This window comes from Stegostoma tigrinum, chromosome 9 (assembly GCF_030684315.1).
Source record: "Stegostoma tigrinum isolate sSteTig4 chromosome 9, sSteTig4.hap1, whole genome shotgun sequence".
NCBI classification, from domain to species: Eukaryota; Metazoa; Chordata; class Chondrichthyes; order Orectolobiformes; family Stegostomatidae; genus Stegostoma; species Stegostoma tigrinum.
The window spans coordinates 34,539,896-34,555,571 of record NC_081362.1 but is presented as its reverse complement, the minus strand read 5'-3'; the positions used below and the strand labels follow the sequence as shown (position 1 = coordinate 34,555,571).

Here is a 15,676-nt window from a genome sequence, read left to right as displayed (position 1 = left end):
TTCTCCCTCTGATGAAGGGTCTAGGCCCGAAACGTCAGCTTTTGTGCTCCTGAGATGCTGCTTGGCCTGCTGTGTTCATCCAGCTTCACACTTTGTTATGTTAGATTCTCCTGTCATTGTTTTTTGGTTTTCTTCATTCATAAGCTGTTTAACGCATTGACCTGACCTGTCTCTGACTTTATCCTATTTCACTAAGCTGAAATCTACATCTTTGATTTCACATACATTTCTCATATCTTTTGTGAACCTATCCACAAAGCATATACTATACTGAAGATAACAAGGTGTAGAGCATCTTCATTTTCTGAAGAAGGGTCTAGGTCTGAAACGTCAGCCTTCCTGCTCCTCTGATGATGCTTGACCTGCTGTGTTAATCCAGCTCTACATCTTGTTATCTCAGATTCTCCAGCATCTGCAGTTCCTACTATCTCTGCTATTCTGAAAAGATCCTTTTTGGTATCCACAAACTTCTCCCTTGACCAGGACTCCTTTTGTTTTTGATATTCACTCGTAGGACATGGATGTCACTGGCTAGCCAGCATTTTATTGCCTTTGAAAGTTATGGTGACCTACCTTCTTGAACCATCGCAGTCCATTTTGGTGTAGGTAGACCCACAATGCCATTAGGGAGGAAGTTCTAAGATTTTGACTCAGTGACAGTCCAGGAGCAGTGATATAATTCCAAGTCAGAATGGTGGAGGGGGCCTTGTCGGCGGTGATGTCCCCATGTATCTGCTAGCAACCACTTCCTTTGAACTCCTTTTTGCCCTTTTTAATTTGTTATTTTTACTGACAGGAAATTTTCTGAAAACTCCTCCCACTTTTTAAAATGGGTTTTCCACTGAACTTCCTTCAAAGTTCCAGAAGTGGAGAGGATATTCTCAACCCCAAGGATATTTTCAATTACTGTCATCTCACGAGTATCAGATACTAGGAGCTGTCTGCTGTGTTTCCACTGCCTGTGCAGCTAATCTAAATATTTTTACCAATGTTGGTGAATAACTACTGTGACACAAGTAGATGAAGCAGTACCATGACATCTCATTTTTTCCAGTTATCACAGGGCGCTTGCTTTATATGGTAGGAGGAAACTCATTTTACAGCTTTGAAACTGTACATTAAAATACCGTGATGTAGTTTCCTGCCTACCCTATGAGTATTTCCACCTGCCCTTTTATATAGACCATGTGATATAGTTGCACTGTTTAGAGTCTCTGCATTTGTATGTTCGATTAACAGCTATATACGATGACTTCTACTTTAAATGCTGTTCACATGAAGTAAGGGCAAGGTAGTTGTCACAATAATCTTCATAGGTAAGCATTTTGTCTGTCAGAATTTAATCGATTATCTAAAAGATTATAATAATCAAGCAAGCTGGTAAAATTTAAATGAAAATGATAGTTGTGTCTGACAGATTTGCTTGTTTTCAGGTTAGGTAGTAACCCTAACATTTCCCAATTGTACAACCCTCCAAGACTTCTACACTATTCCAACTCTGGCCTCTTACACAATTTCTATTTCAATCTCTCTGCCATCGATAGCCATGATTTTAGCATGGATTGGAATCTCCTTCTTAAACCTCTCGTTCTCTCATCTTCTCACTCTTTCTTTCAAGTGATCCTTTAAATTTTCCTCTTTGACAGCTTTTGGCTATCTATCGTAATATCTCCCAATGCATGTTGAATGATCTCCTATGTAAAAGGTGCTTTATGAATGTGATTTGTTGGTGTTTGTATTGAAATTATGTGATGCGTATAGAAATGTTTACGAAATGACAACAGAAGCTAGCTTATTCTTGAACTGACTTGTCTGCTGCTGAAAATCTTGATGGGATGTTTTGTGTCTCTACTTCAGAGGACAGCATAAATTATCTTGATAATGCAGCCGCCTGTGCAATTTGCTCAATAGAATTCATTTTAATCCATTCCCCGCCGCCAACTCCCACCCAAGCCATACAACATCTTGCCTCGGAACTATGTCACAATTTCTCCACTGCAGGGAGATCAGAACCCTGGAACACCCGTCCGAACAGTATTGTGGATGCATTCACACTCCAAAGAGTGTAGCAGTTCAAGAAGGTAGCTCACCACCACTTTCTCAAATAGGGATGAGCAATTAATGTTGGTCTAGCCAGTGATGCCTATCTCCTATGGGTGGCACAGTGGCTCAGTGGTTAGCCACTGCAGCCTCACAGTGCCAGGAACCCGGGTTCAATCCCAGCCTCAGGCAACTGTCTGTATGGAGTTTGCACATTCTCCCCATGTCTGCATGGGTTTCCTCCGGGTGCTCCTGTTTCCTCCTACAGTCCAAAGATGTGCAGGCTAGGTGGATTGGCTATGCTAAATTGCCCACAGTGTTCAGGGGTGTGTGGGTTATAGGGGGATGGGTCTGGGTGGGATGCATCAAGGGGCAGAGTGGACTTGTTGGGCCAAAGGGCCTGTTTCCACACTTTAGGAAATCTAATCTAATCCTACGAAAGAACAGAAACAATTCCAATGTGTTTTCATTCATGTTAAAAGCAGGTTAGTGTACCAACCTGAGTACATTTTTCACTGACAAACTGTTCTTTCTTCTCTTTAGAAATATAAGAACAGAACAAAGAGGCTAGCTTTACATCACTGGCAGCATTGATGAAGGTTTTAAGTAACTCTGGTTTGGTAAGTTAAGGATTTTGCATGCAATCACTTTTTGAGTTCGATCACATTGCTGTTTAACCTTGTTTACTCAAATACTGTACTAAAAGTATCTTCATTCTATTAGTAACCATGGTAAAGAATGAGTCAACAAGCAGCCCATTGCATGACATTTTTAGTAAAAACATAAACCTTTTCGATACTGAAACATGATACTGAATCATACTGAAACAAAACTAAACAGCTCATTGAAAGATATTCAAAAGCCCCCAAACATTAAAAAGAGTTAATTTTTATCATTTAATGCTTATGGGTATCTATTATTTATTTTTAAAGAAAGGAAAATGAGACGAAATACGTTTGCAAAAGGTAGTGTTTAATTGCTGAGTGAATTGTGCTATGTTCTTGTCTGTGTGATACTGTTGCATACATATTGGGTGAGAGTGTGTATTCAGCTGAGCTGAAAGCTGGGAATTTATTTGTGGAACTGTGTAAAAGTGTGTGTTTTGTGAATTACAGGAATGTTTGTAATTGTGGATGTGTACTTATGCATGTGCATGTGTTTGTTATGCTGGTGTATCTATGTGTAATGGTGTGCAAATATGGAGCACTATAAAGGTATGTAGGGGGTCTTGGTATTTATATATACCTGTGTGAGAACTGATTATGATAAAGATTAGAATTAATATTTTTCTGCCATTTATATGATTAATACATGAACTGTCAGTTATGAGGATTACATCGTATAATCAGACACACTAGAAATGAGGTGGTGAGATATATGGAGGATAGAAATGAAAGATTAATGAGGAATTGCTAGCTATGTTCTAGTGTTTGAAACTTTTGAAGAATTTCTGTCCACATTTAATCAATATGAATTTGTTATTTATTTTTGACAGTCTAAAACACTAACTGTGAGTAATATGGAAGCAGCCAGTGAGGCTGTGAAGAGAGTAGAGCAAGAATCAGTTGAGATGGTGAGTAATAAGTAAATATAACTTTTTTTTACTCTAAGGAATTGCAAATGTTTGGTCTAAGTAGCCATATTTAGATTACATTTGATAGATTCATGATCTTATTATGCTTATTAACGTTTGAATATTTTACATTGAGGTAGATAGGTAGATCAGGTGGGTAAAAGTAATATTCAAGATAACATATTGTTAGGCGGGGGAAAGCGGTGGTCTCAGTTTTTGTTTTGGGTGTTTCAGAGTCCCTCAAGTATCTCATTGCACTGTGTTTCTAACCTTCAGGCACATGATCAGAACTATGGAGTGGTATTGTCAAAGAGTGAAGACTTGTCAAATTCCCTGATTGGTGAGTTTGAAAACAAGCTAACACATTCTCCTGCCAGATGCAGTAGCCTGTGGTTTATCTGAAGTTTTTGTGCTGATGTAAGCATGATGCAAGTTATTTATAAAGCACCATGCCTCATCAACGTACTTTTTACAACTTTTAAAGTCATATTAGAAAACACAAAAACTTTTGAATCAAATATTATTTAAAATGAGTTTACTTAGATAATATTTTAAAGGTAAGTTGTAGACAATTTGTTAGGAGTCTATTAAAGATTGAACAATTTACATCTGTGATTGACAATCCATCAAAGTATGTACACGACACTTGTTATTATTAATGGAAAGAGAATCCTAGAAAAAAATCCATGATAGGTGAAAGCATGTATGTTCTCCATGTTCACTTCTCCATGTTATTACTATGTTAGCTTCCCATATATAGATGCTAAAATCGGTGAGAAGATGTTCTGTTTACAAGGAGAATCAATGATCTGTGTAAAATCAGCTTCTTGGTGTCAGTTGCCATGATGTTCTTTTTGAATTCAACATGATGCAAACTGAATTTCAAAATGAAGACTTTTTCTTCATTTCTAATTATTTCTTATCAAGTTCACTTTTCAATTGCTGGTTTAAAATATTTTGGAGCGTTATAGATGATTTTTAAGTCACCAGACTGTAATTTTCCCACAATGTTCAAACTGGTATTAAACATGCATTCCTATTTCAAAATACAGAGAATAGAGGAAATGTAAAGAGAGAAACTACTTTCAAGCTGTGCCGAGTATTCTAAACTTATTATGTTCTCTTGTAGGTAAAGAATGTCCCTTTGCTATGGAAATAAACCAATTCCACATACCAGTGAAACAGCAAGCAAAATATGATACGTCAACTCTCAAGACAGGAAGAAAGCCTTCAAAACCATCAGAGAAACATCAATGTCAAATTCAGTCCCAAAGTATGTTGGTGCAAACTGCTTCTGGAAGCTCTACTAACAATAGAGGGAGACCAACTGCCATTCCAAAAAATGTATTGCAATTTTGAAAAATGCTTTTGATGCTTTGCAGAATGTGTTACGCAGTTTTTAATCTGCAAGTGCATTTCAGGTGAATCCCACCCTACACTTCTACCAATAAAATTATCAACTTGAAATATTATCTTGTATCACTTGACATAAATGCTGCCTGACCGGCTGAATATTTCTCATCCAGTATTTTTGTCTTTATTTTAGACTTCAGGGTTTTGCTTTGTATAACACTGCCTTTGTTCTGAAACCTAGTAACAGGATTGCGTTACATTGTACTGTTGCCAAATAGCTGAGAGGCGCAAATCCACTTTGTACTCTAAACGTCTAAACTTTCCTAGGAATTTTGCTATGGCTATGTTGGCTTCTGAATGCATATATTTTTATCAGCATGAAGATTGTTATAAAAATTAGAAGTTTTTGAACTCTGTTCTGATGGATAAAATTGTACCTCGTATACTGTAATAGATTTTCCTATCCTATTCATACACGGTAAAGTATGAGCATTTTCTTTCTTTCTCCTCCAGTTGAATTTGAAGCTGGCTTGAAGCACAATAAGAAAATCAAAATTAAAATCCCTTGGTCTTCCCGCAAAAACGCAACTCAAAGTGCATCCATGTCTTCATACAATGAAGGTCTCTTCGATAGGCATCTTAAAGCTATCTGCAATCATAATGAGATGATTGCAAAGCCAATCCTTGTAAGTTAACAGTTACAGCTATTTTTGGTCTAATGGAAAGAGCTAACACATACCACATAATGAACAATGGCAATAAACTAAACTAAATTGAATATCCAAGCTCATATTTTGGCCCAATTATTCCAAGTTGGTATATTTAAATGGGCTCGATAGTCATGTCACACTGACGTAATAATTCATGACAATGATCTATGGAAACTTGTGTCTTTCCCTGTAATGTAAAATCTTGTCTCCCATAAGTGAAAGTTAGTGAAAGCATTAAAAGATGGCACTATTTTTATTCATAGTTTAGGTTCAATCAGAATTTTACAGATCCAGAGGAGAGGAGAGAATTGCAAACTGAAAGTTGTTTTTGGAGTAAATTATTTCCCAAAACAATCAAGAATTCTTATTTTGTGTTCATTTCACTCTAGAACATCCTGACTGTTCTGTTCAAGAAAGGACCCTCATTTGTTGGAATATTTCGGAAGTCTGCAAATGCTAAAGCTTGTAAGGAATTAATTGAAAAACTAAATGCAACAAGCGACGTCACCCTGGAGGAGGAGCCTGTCATTAAACTGGCTGTTGTTTTCAAGGTAGGTCATTGTTCTAAGGAGCAATGTAACATTTTAATTTTGGTTCTTTTTCTTTACTAGCAGTCCTCATGACTAATTTAAAGTACATGCTTGCAGGAATTCCTACGTCGTATTCCAGATAGTTTGTTGATGACAGCGTTGTATGACAGCTGGATGGCAGCCATGGAAAAGGAGAATATTAATGAAAGAACTCTGCAGCTCAAACAGTATGTTTCACCCTATTGTGAGAAATCAGTTGGGGACCTCTGATTTTGTTTGAGTACCATTTATGTTTTGAAATGCCCTTGTTAGGCAGTGATACCAAATTACTTGTCAAATCAAGATCAAGAAGATACTCAAAATATTCTGTTTAGTATGGATTTCTGTCATATGTATGCTATTATATTTTGTTGATCGGCTCAAAGTACAGGTTGTTCTCCTATAATGCAATAGTTGCACTCTTGCGTGACCTCGTGCTGTGGAAAATCGCACTATAGAAAATCGCCATAGAAAATCTAGGTGGATTGGCCATGCCAAATTGTCTTTAGTGTTCAGGGATGTGTAGACTGGGTGGGTTGTAGGAAGATGAGTCTAGATGGGATGCTGTGAGGGTCGGTGTGGACTTGTTGGACTAAAGGGCTTGTTTCCACACAATAGGATTCTATGGATAGCCCTATGAAAATTGCATTTTCATGAAATCGCTATAGAAAATCGCTATACCCATACAACAGAAAGTTTGCATTGTCCAAACAGCGTACACTATTCATCAATCATGTTACAGCCATTTTGCATTAATAAAACACGCGTCATAGAAGAGCTACCTGTAAACTAACAGCAAATCAGAATCAGAAGGCCACATGAAAAATAAAAACATTAAGAAATGGCTTGGGAAATTAATGGCTTTAATAGTATAGATAATATAGCGCAATCAGCAATCATTATAAAACAGCATATCTCTGGCCTACAATGAAGAGTTTTAAAGATTTTATCAAGATAAATAACTAAATATATTGGCGTCTACATGGCTGTCTGCTTTCCCAAGTGTATCATCAATCACTGCATTTTCCTTTCAAATAATTATTCATTAAAGTGAACTGTTCTGGTCATCAGTTTGTTGAATAAGTCTCCAAATATGGGTATGGCTTCTGAAATCTGGACTCATGTGGTATGAGGATAATTTTGCCAAAATTCGAAAATCATTAATTTGACTTTGTTCAAACCGATTACAGACATGAAGCCCATAGCCGGGGACTTCGTAATGCAGATATAGTAGGAACTGCTGATGCTGGAGAATCTGAGATAACTCAGTATGAAGCTGGATGAACACAGCAGGCCAAGCAGCATCAGAGGAGTAGGAAAGCTTGACGTTTCGGGACGGGACCCTTCTTCAGAATTGATTTCTGAGGAAGGGTCCCAACCCGAATCGTCAAGCTTTCCTGCTCCTCTGATGCTGCTTGGCCTGTTGTGTTCATCCAGCTTCACACCGCGTTATTTCAGACTTCTTAATGCATATTTATTAAACTTCTGCTATTTTAGAGAAGTATTTAATTGAGTAAGCAAAGTTTTAATCTGCAGCTAACCAAATTGGCATTCTATTATTTTCCCTTAGGCTTCTGACAGAGCTTCCAAGCCACAACTCTCTTTTGCTTCGCTATTTGTTTTGTGTGCTGTATTATATCAACAAACATTCAGAAGTGAACAAAATGAATGCTCATAATCTTGCAATCTGCATTGGCCCAAATATGCTCTGGCCAAACAAACCTGTCACTGCTGAATTACAGAAAGAAGTTCTTGCAAGGGTAAATATACTGTGCACTTTTCCACATATTTATATTTGATCATGAGATGCAGTCATTGTTTAGGTAGGCTAACATTTGTTGCCCATCCCTAATTGCCTTCATCAAGTGGTCATGATTGAGCAGTCTTGTTTAGCTGTTGCAGTCCATTCTGACCTGGAAGTATTATTCCATACATGTGCAAAGACTGAGAGTAGATCTTTAGTGAGACATTGATTGTCTTGCCTACAGGCTAAAGGGCTAGTGACAGACTCACTCTGTGTCTTAAGAAGATGGAGGCCTGAACCACAAACCAAACAGGTATTGGCAAGCAAGGGTACTGACACGCTGTCAAGCAAAATCATGAACATGAGAGCAGAAGTCTTGGCTCACTGGGAGCTGCCCACTAATCCGAAACCAGCAGTTCTTGTTTTCAGCAGTGCCACATATCCACTGCAGTAAGAAAACATGCTGAAATCCCAGAATTGAGATACAATCTTGGCCACAGAAAATTAATGTGGGGAGTGGGGCTTTTGCCACGTAGGTGTCATAGGGAAACAAATGCAGGAGGAGTCGACAGAAAAGGAAGAGGGCTTGTTCTTAGTGGACCCCACCCATTCCTAATGTCAAGGCCCTTAATCAGGCACTGAGGGCCTATGATTGAGAAAAGACAACCCCACACCCCTGTGAGGTGACAAGCTGCTCACGTGGTTTCAGCTGCCATGCAAGCCCAATGGTGAGAAGCTTGCATGCTGCTGAGTTAGTATCAAAGGCAAATGATGGGGTTTTACTTGGTCATTGGACCTTCACTGCTGCTGAGTCAAAACCCCAATATTCCCATTTTAGTTGCACTGTGGGTATACCTACACACCAAAGATTGAGGAAGTTGTAGAAGGCAATTCACCACTACCTTCTCAGAGATAATTAGAACAATAACTGCTGGCACAGCCAGAGAGTGACACCCACATCCCATGAATGAATTAAAAAATCTCTTAAGGACCTCAGTTTGCAGCAACTTGGGAAGAATGATCATGGTCTTCCCTTCCTGGACTTAATTTCACGTAGAAGGGGAAAGGTGCAGAAATTCAGATACACCATCATCCTGCCTAATTAAGTTTCCTTCCTGCCTCTAAGACCACCACCAGGGAAAGGCAGAACAGCCAAAGTTTTGTTTAATTCTGTAATACAGTGAGCATTGAGAATCTGGAAATTACAGGAGAAAAAATGCCAGTTTGGATCAATAGTCATTGATAATTACTCTGTCAACCATTTTATTGTGAAACCATGAAGGTTCTTTCCTCTAACCTAAGATGTACAGAAGATTTGGAATTGTCTGAATTAAGTTGATGTTAACATTCATCTGAACATTCCACCATTCAGAACAAAATCACCATAACTAAAGTTCTAACATCCCTCTGATCTCGTCTTCTACAACTTTTTAGCTCTTGATTAATTACTCTTTCCTTCTCTGTGAAGAATATTGGAACATTTTCTATATCAAAACCCAATATAGATGCAGAAGATTATTGTGGCTTGTTCATCGTGTGGCAGTTTCCTTTGATGCTATAACTATCAGTTGGGCCACCTTAAAGCTCAGCACATGACTCACTCTTAATATCTTGAATGGCAGGAATTCTAACAATAAAAGACAATAGTACCTGAAACATTTGCAGTGTTAAACCTCTTTATAAAATAACATTGTGAAGGAGATGAGACATCTGAGGAAATTTTTCATCTGAAAACCAACCAAGCTTAAACTGGGGCCATCTGATTTACTGATTAAATTATTCATATCTGGGTGATTTAGGCATTGACTTCTGATGTGAATGATAAATATTTGTTGTATCAACGATGAACACATAAAGATGAATAGAGATGGAAATTTTGACATAGTGCATAGGGTGATGGAGGAGCTTATTCAGCTTATAATGTTTACAGATATGAAAAATTTCATTAATGAGGATAACTTGAAGAAGTTGGGGCTGCTCCCCCTCGAGAGAAGAAGTCTGAGAGGAGATCTGGTTGAGGTTTTCAAAATCATGAGTGGACTGAACAGAATAGATAAAGCGAAGCTGTTCCTTAAACCAGAATGAGAGGGCATAGATTTGAGAGATGTGCATATGGTGCAGGGGTGATGTCAGAAAAAGACATTTTTATACACTGAGTTATTATTATGGAATGCACAGGCTGGAAAAGTGATAGGGGCCGGTTCAACTGAGGCATTCAAGAGGGCATTGGATGTTTTTTGAGATGGTAATCTTATGCAGGGATTTGGGGAGAAGACAAGAGATTGGCACTAGATAACAGAACTGGACGAGATGACAGAGCTGGTTGGGTTGAATGGGCTCCATAATAATTCTGTGCTAGTAACTTAAGGAGGCTGTCTTGAATTTATTAAGTGCTAAAAGGGCATTTCAGAGCAGGCCAATTGTTGGAACCATCAAATATCAAGGAGCAACAGAAGACTGAGAAAGACAACTGCATGGTATCCAGAGGTTTTGAGGACATTATTTTGCAACACTTAATTTCCATTTAATGGCTGTGACAGCTGTCCTTTAGGAAAGGAAGATGCTGTCCTTACCTGGTCTGGCCTACAAGTGACTCTAGGTCCATAGCAATGTGGTTGATGCTTAACTGCCATCTGGGCAATTGGGAATGGGCAATAAATGCTGGCCTAGCCAGTGACATCGTCAGTCCATGAATAATTTTTTAAAATCTAATTTGCTTTTCAAATTATCTGCTAAATCGTCCTTAAAATCAGAAATATTCTCTGGAGAATTTTTCAAGTTTATACCGACTAATGTTTCTGGTATGATTATCAAAACTAAATATTTTCATTACAGGTTGTGGATCTGATGCAGTTTCTGATTGAGAACTGCTGTCTAATATTTGGGGATGATATAACCACACTTCTTGGTGAATCAGTGCCAGTGCTACCAGAATGCAGTGATAAAGCAGGTAAGTCAATGTGGTTTGCTTCATGCATCACATTAAGAACTTCATTTGGTAAGGTGTAACACACACAAAGCATTTTGCAACCTATATTTGAATTACACTTGAAATGTGTTCATTATTATGTTGAAGGCTGATATTGTAGCATGTTTACATGCAGCAAGTCTCTATTAACAGCAAACATGATGCTGGAGGTGACATGGTGTGTTGGATTCCAGCCTTGGGTGACTGTCTGTGTGGAGTTTGCATATTCTCCTTGCATCTGCATGAGTTTGGTCTGATCTGTTTCCATAGTCCAAAAATGTGCAGGATAGGTGGACTGGCCATGCTAAATTCTCCATAGCATCCAGGAGAGTGCAGGATAGGTAATGCAGGGATGGAGGTAATGCTAGGTAATGGGGAATGCAGAGTAACAGGAAGAGGGTGGGGTGTGGGTTTGGGTGGGACACTCTTCAGAGGGCTGGTGTGTACTTGATGGGCAAATAACCTGCATCCACACTGTAGGGTTTCTAAGATGTTTACATTTAGTTACTGATGGATCAAAGTGGTCAGGATTTTAGGAGAATGCTTCTTTTTTGAAATGAATGCCAAGGTTTTTGTTTTACATTCCTGCTAAGAGGAGATTGGTTTGATGTTTCATCCCAAAGTGACATCTGTGGTCAAATTAAAAGTCCTTCACTCACCAGGTGGTGAACCTATGGGATTCTCTACTACAGAAGGCTGTGGAGACCAAGTCACTGAATATATTCAAGAAATAGTATTTTTTTTAGGCTTTAGGTTCTTAGGTTTTAAAGGAATTAGGGGTATGAGGAGAAAACAGGAATGTAGCATTGAGATAGAGGATCAACCACGATCAGAATAAATGGTGGAGCAGGTCAGAGGGCTGAATGGCCCACACCTGGTCAAATTCCATAATTTTATGTTTCTAAGCTCTGCAATTAGACTTGAATCCTTGACCCTGTCATTCATAGCTAAACCAAAGTGTTTGTCATTTTATTTACAGACACGTTATCTTCTCAGCAAAACGACTCTGCTTATGACAGCACTGACCAGGATGACTGTAAAGATGGATGGAATGAGAAAAGGCGACGTGCAAACTCAAATTGTTACCAACTATGGAAGAGCAATGGAGAGCTGAGAATGAACAGAAAGAAGAATGGTAAAATTGACATTGACGCTGGAAACTGCACAATGACTTCTTGTAGCACTGAATCAGTAGATGCCGCTGATGAAGCAGCCTTGAGAGCCAAGGCCACACACTCACCTGCACTCACAATTGAATGTTATACCGTAAGGATAAACAGACGCTGCTCAGAACCAATATTAGGTATCAACTCAAACCAAAAAATGATCAACCAGCAGGAATTATTAGCAAGAAGTCACGATGATTGTTCAATCTCAACTGATGGCCTGCATTTTAATAACCAACAAATGGAAAAACAGGTATCTGAGGAACATTTTACAAAGTATCAGTTTAGCAACAGGATTGCAGACAACCTTAATGCCAGCTCACATTCTGAGCTTTCCATTGCATCTTCCTCAAAGGCCTCTTCCATTTCCTCATTGGCTAGTTCATATTCAAACCTATCAGAAAACTCTGTTTTTATCAGCTCTCCACTCGTTTCCCCGACTTGTTGCAGTGAGGAGAATTCCTCCTTTTCAGAATGCCCAGAAAACCTTCAAACAAATTCTATTCAGGATCCTGATAATAATGCAAAACTTATGAAAGAAAAAGTCAAGAAACTGCTGAAAAAGACTCAAAGCTGGGGTCCTATAAAGACATTTAACACAAACCAGGAATCTTCCAAGGAAAATAGTTGGAAAGAAAAAGTTCCCACTTGTGAGACAGTCCATGAGGATCAAGGCAATCAGAGCAATGCTGTTAGGTACAGGGCACGCACAACTTCAATTGATGAGGTTTTTCAGCAAGTTGATAGCAAAAGACTTTGTAGCCCACCTCCATATCATAAAGCTGTTGAAGAAAATAATCCACTTCTCCCTGATGCTACAAGGAAATTAATGACTGTGAAAAACATGAGAAGGTTGTCTCAATTGGAAGAAGTCAAGAAACTCTATTGTCCAGTCATTGCTGGGAAGAAGACTCGGCCTTATTCTTTGACAGAGGACCTACTCTATCCTACATGGCAAAATCATTGCACAAACCATTTTGACTCTTGTGTTAAGCAGGGACAACCTAAACCAACTAATCAGCGTGAAGAGTCACGCAACAATTTTGAAAACAATATGCACCCTACAGGATTTGGAAAAGCAAAACAGTACAGGGGGAGAGCCATGTCTGATTGCCTAAGAAAAAGCAAGCATGAACAGTTATGTAGACATTTCAGTCAAAACCTTGAGGACTATGAACAGATTCAGCACGCTAAAGAATCTTGTGTGTAATGTGGGTAAAAGCTGTACTTTCTATGCTGGGGCTTAGTTAAAGCACTAACACAGTCAAAAAAGCTTTTGGCATGTTGCAATGTCCTTAAGTACTGACCTTCAATTAGTTAAGATTTATGGCATAAAATGGCATTATAATATGCCGTTATTTGGGGTTTTTGAAACTCCCTGGGGCAATTGTAGCCTAATTTTCCCAATAAGAAACTAGGAGAATCAAGTGAAATCCTGATTTTATACCCTACCCAAATTGGGGCAGTTTCAACCTATTCTGTCATTTGGGATTCTGATGACACTTTAGCTTACACTCCGGCTAAGTTTACCCATTGAAGTCAATGTATTATATTGGACAAGTTCTAAAATCAGTGTTCCACTTAATCTGGTTAACTTCTTATCCAGTGAGTTGGTGTAAAATTGTACTCCACTCCTGCCACCCCACCCATTACTAATCATTAGACAATATTGAAATGAAAATCTATGTTATGCAATTTCAATATGAAATGATGGAAGGGACTCAAAGTAGTTGCCATGAGTCATATTTAAAGTGATATCACTGGTCATTGTACATTTTGTATGACATCCCTTGTAAATATTATATATGAAAATTATCAGAATGCTCTGTGTATGTAAAGTTTTTTGCAAAAATGTTTAAACTTGTTCACTACGATAATAAAAATGTTTCCATTGTATCCAGTCCATTTATTTCATAATTAAAATGATTTGCTATGTAAACACCATCATAGTACCTTTAGCCCATTGGTTTAATATTCTAGCCTTTCAAAAAGTATGAAACCATGTCCTGAGATTCAGATACTTGAAGTCTGGTTAATTGGTATCATTACAATGCAATCTGATACATCAGTCTGGGGTAACTGTATTAAGAGTCATGAGGCGGCATTTCAACTTTAAGGAATGCATGGATTTGGATATGGGCAAGGGGAGGATGTGACAAATTCAAGCTTATTGGTGCCAACTCATCAACTTCTACACATAACTTAAGTATGTTAGTCTGTTTATATAAACTCCCAGGGAGAGACAGATTGCTTATTAGCATTTGCTAATTGCTCACTTGGAGGAATATTTCAGTATTGCTTTCAAATTTAATGAAATATTTGTGGGTTTTCCAGGCTTCCTGATACAAGGTGAAAAAAAGCAAGAACAACTGAAGACGTGTTATGACACAGAGACAGACAGTCTTTCTAATTCTGTAATTGCAACACAATAAAATTAAAACCTTCAAAATCCCTCAAATTAACCCGAATGTTTCTTAACCAGACATTTCCCAGACTCTATGAACAATCAATTCCAGACACCAGATTATATCTTAAACAAAGGGTTTAGCAATTCATTAACAATACAGTAACTTTAGCGGAGTAAGCTAGTCAATGTTTATGCTTTAATCTCAAAAGCCTTTTCTTTTTCAGCTCCATTTACACAAAATACAGACAAACAAACACGATGAAGGGACAAAATAAAAGAAAGTAACCAAACTGTCAAGATTTCACGATGTGTTGCTCCACAGGTGCAGATGATAGTTTCTTAGTTGATTTTCTAAAGATGTCAGTCAGAGTCACCTTTACAGTTCCCCTCAGATAAAGGCAATAATGCTTACACTTATAACTTATTTTTCTATTATCTCAGCTTCCAAGTGCTTAAATGGGTAATTAGGTAGGGATCTTTAAAATTTCCATACTGTCACATCAACAGCCAACTTCCTTCCTATAGAAAGCTCAATTTAAAGCCCAATTCAAACTCTGACCACTGCTTAATAGACTATCTTTTCCATCAGATCCCAATTACTATTCACCATATTCCATAACTCTTTTCCAGATTTGTTTTAATGAATCCGTGAGTACAGACCTCATTAATAGCCAACCTCTACTACCTGCTTAAAGGTAATGTTCTTCCCCAGTGACAAAGCATCTGCAGAACTTTTGATCAGGAATCAACCTGCAATTAACTTCCAGGCTGGCCTCACAAATAAGGAAACGCTTGTTTGGTCTGTTTTCCCGTTGACATAAATTGTTAACCACAGTCCAAAACTCATCTTCAGGTCACAGTTCCCAGTTCACAGCTCTAAACCTAAACTGATAAAAGAATAAAACAAAACATAGTGACAAATCAGCAATGGCTCCAAAACGTAGCAGCTTCAAGTTATAGAGTCATAGAGTAACACAGCATGGAAACAGACCCTTCAGTTCAACTAATCCATGCCAACTGAGTTTCCCAAACTAAACTTGTCCCACTTGCATGCCTTTGGCCCACATTTCCCATTCATGTACCCATCCAAATGCTTTTTTAAATATTGTAACTTATCTGTATCTACCACGTCCTCTGACAGCCAAT

General features: G+C 38.2%; 1 protein-coding gene across 1 annotated transcript in view; it reads left to right on the top strand.

Moving 5' to 3' along the window:
- The window catches only part of tagapb (T cell activation RhoGTPase activating protein b), a 143,755-nt gene extending 129,812 nt beyond the window's left edge, over nucleotides 1-13,943 (top strand). The window contains exons 4-13 of the mRNA XM_048536008.1: nucleotides 2,584-2,660; nucleotides 3,536-3,613; nucleotides 3,890-3,953; nucleotides 4,743-4,886; nucleotides 5,480-5,652; nucleotides 6,066-6,227; nucleotides 6,324-6,433; nucleotides 7,816-8,005; nucleotides 10,825-10,939; nucleotides 11,937-13,943. Of these exons, the coding sequence (XP_048391965.1) occupies nucleotides 2,634-2,660; nucleotides 3,536-3,613; nucleotides 3,890-3,953; nucleotides 4,743-4,886; nucleotides 5,480-5,652; nucleotides 6,066-6,227; nucleotides 6,324-6,433; nucleotides 7,816-8,005; nucleotides 10,825-10,939; nucleotides 11,937-13,333 (2,460 nt within the window). The 5' untranslated portion in view covers nucleotides 2,584-2,633 and the 3' untranslated portion in view covers nucleotides 13,334-13,943. The remainder of the gene's footprint in view (nucleotides 1-2,583; nucleotides 2,661-3,535; nucleotides 3,614-3,889; nucleotides 3,954-4,742; nucleotides 4,887-5,479; nucleotides 5,653-6,065; nucleotides 6,228-6,323; nucleotides 6,434-7,815; nucleotides 8,006-10,824; nucleotides 10,940-11,936) is intronic.
- Nucleotides 13,944-15,676: the final 1,733 nt, after the last annotated feature.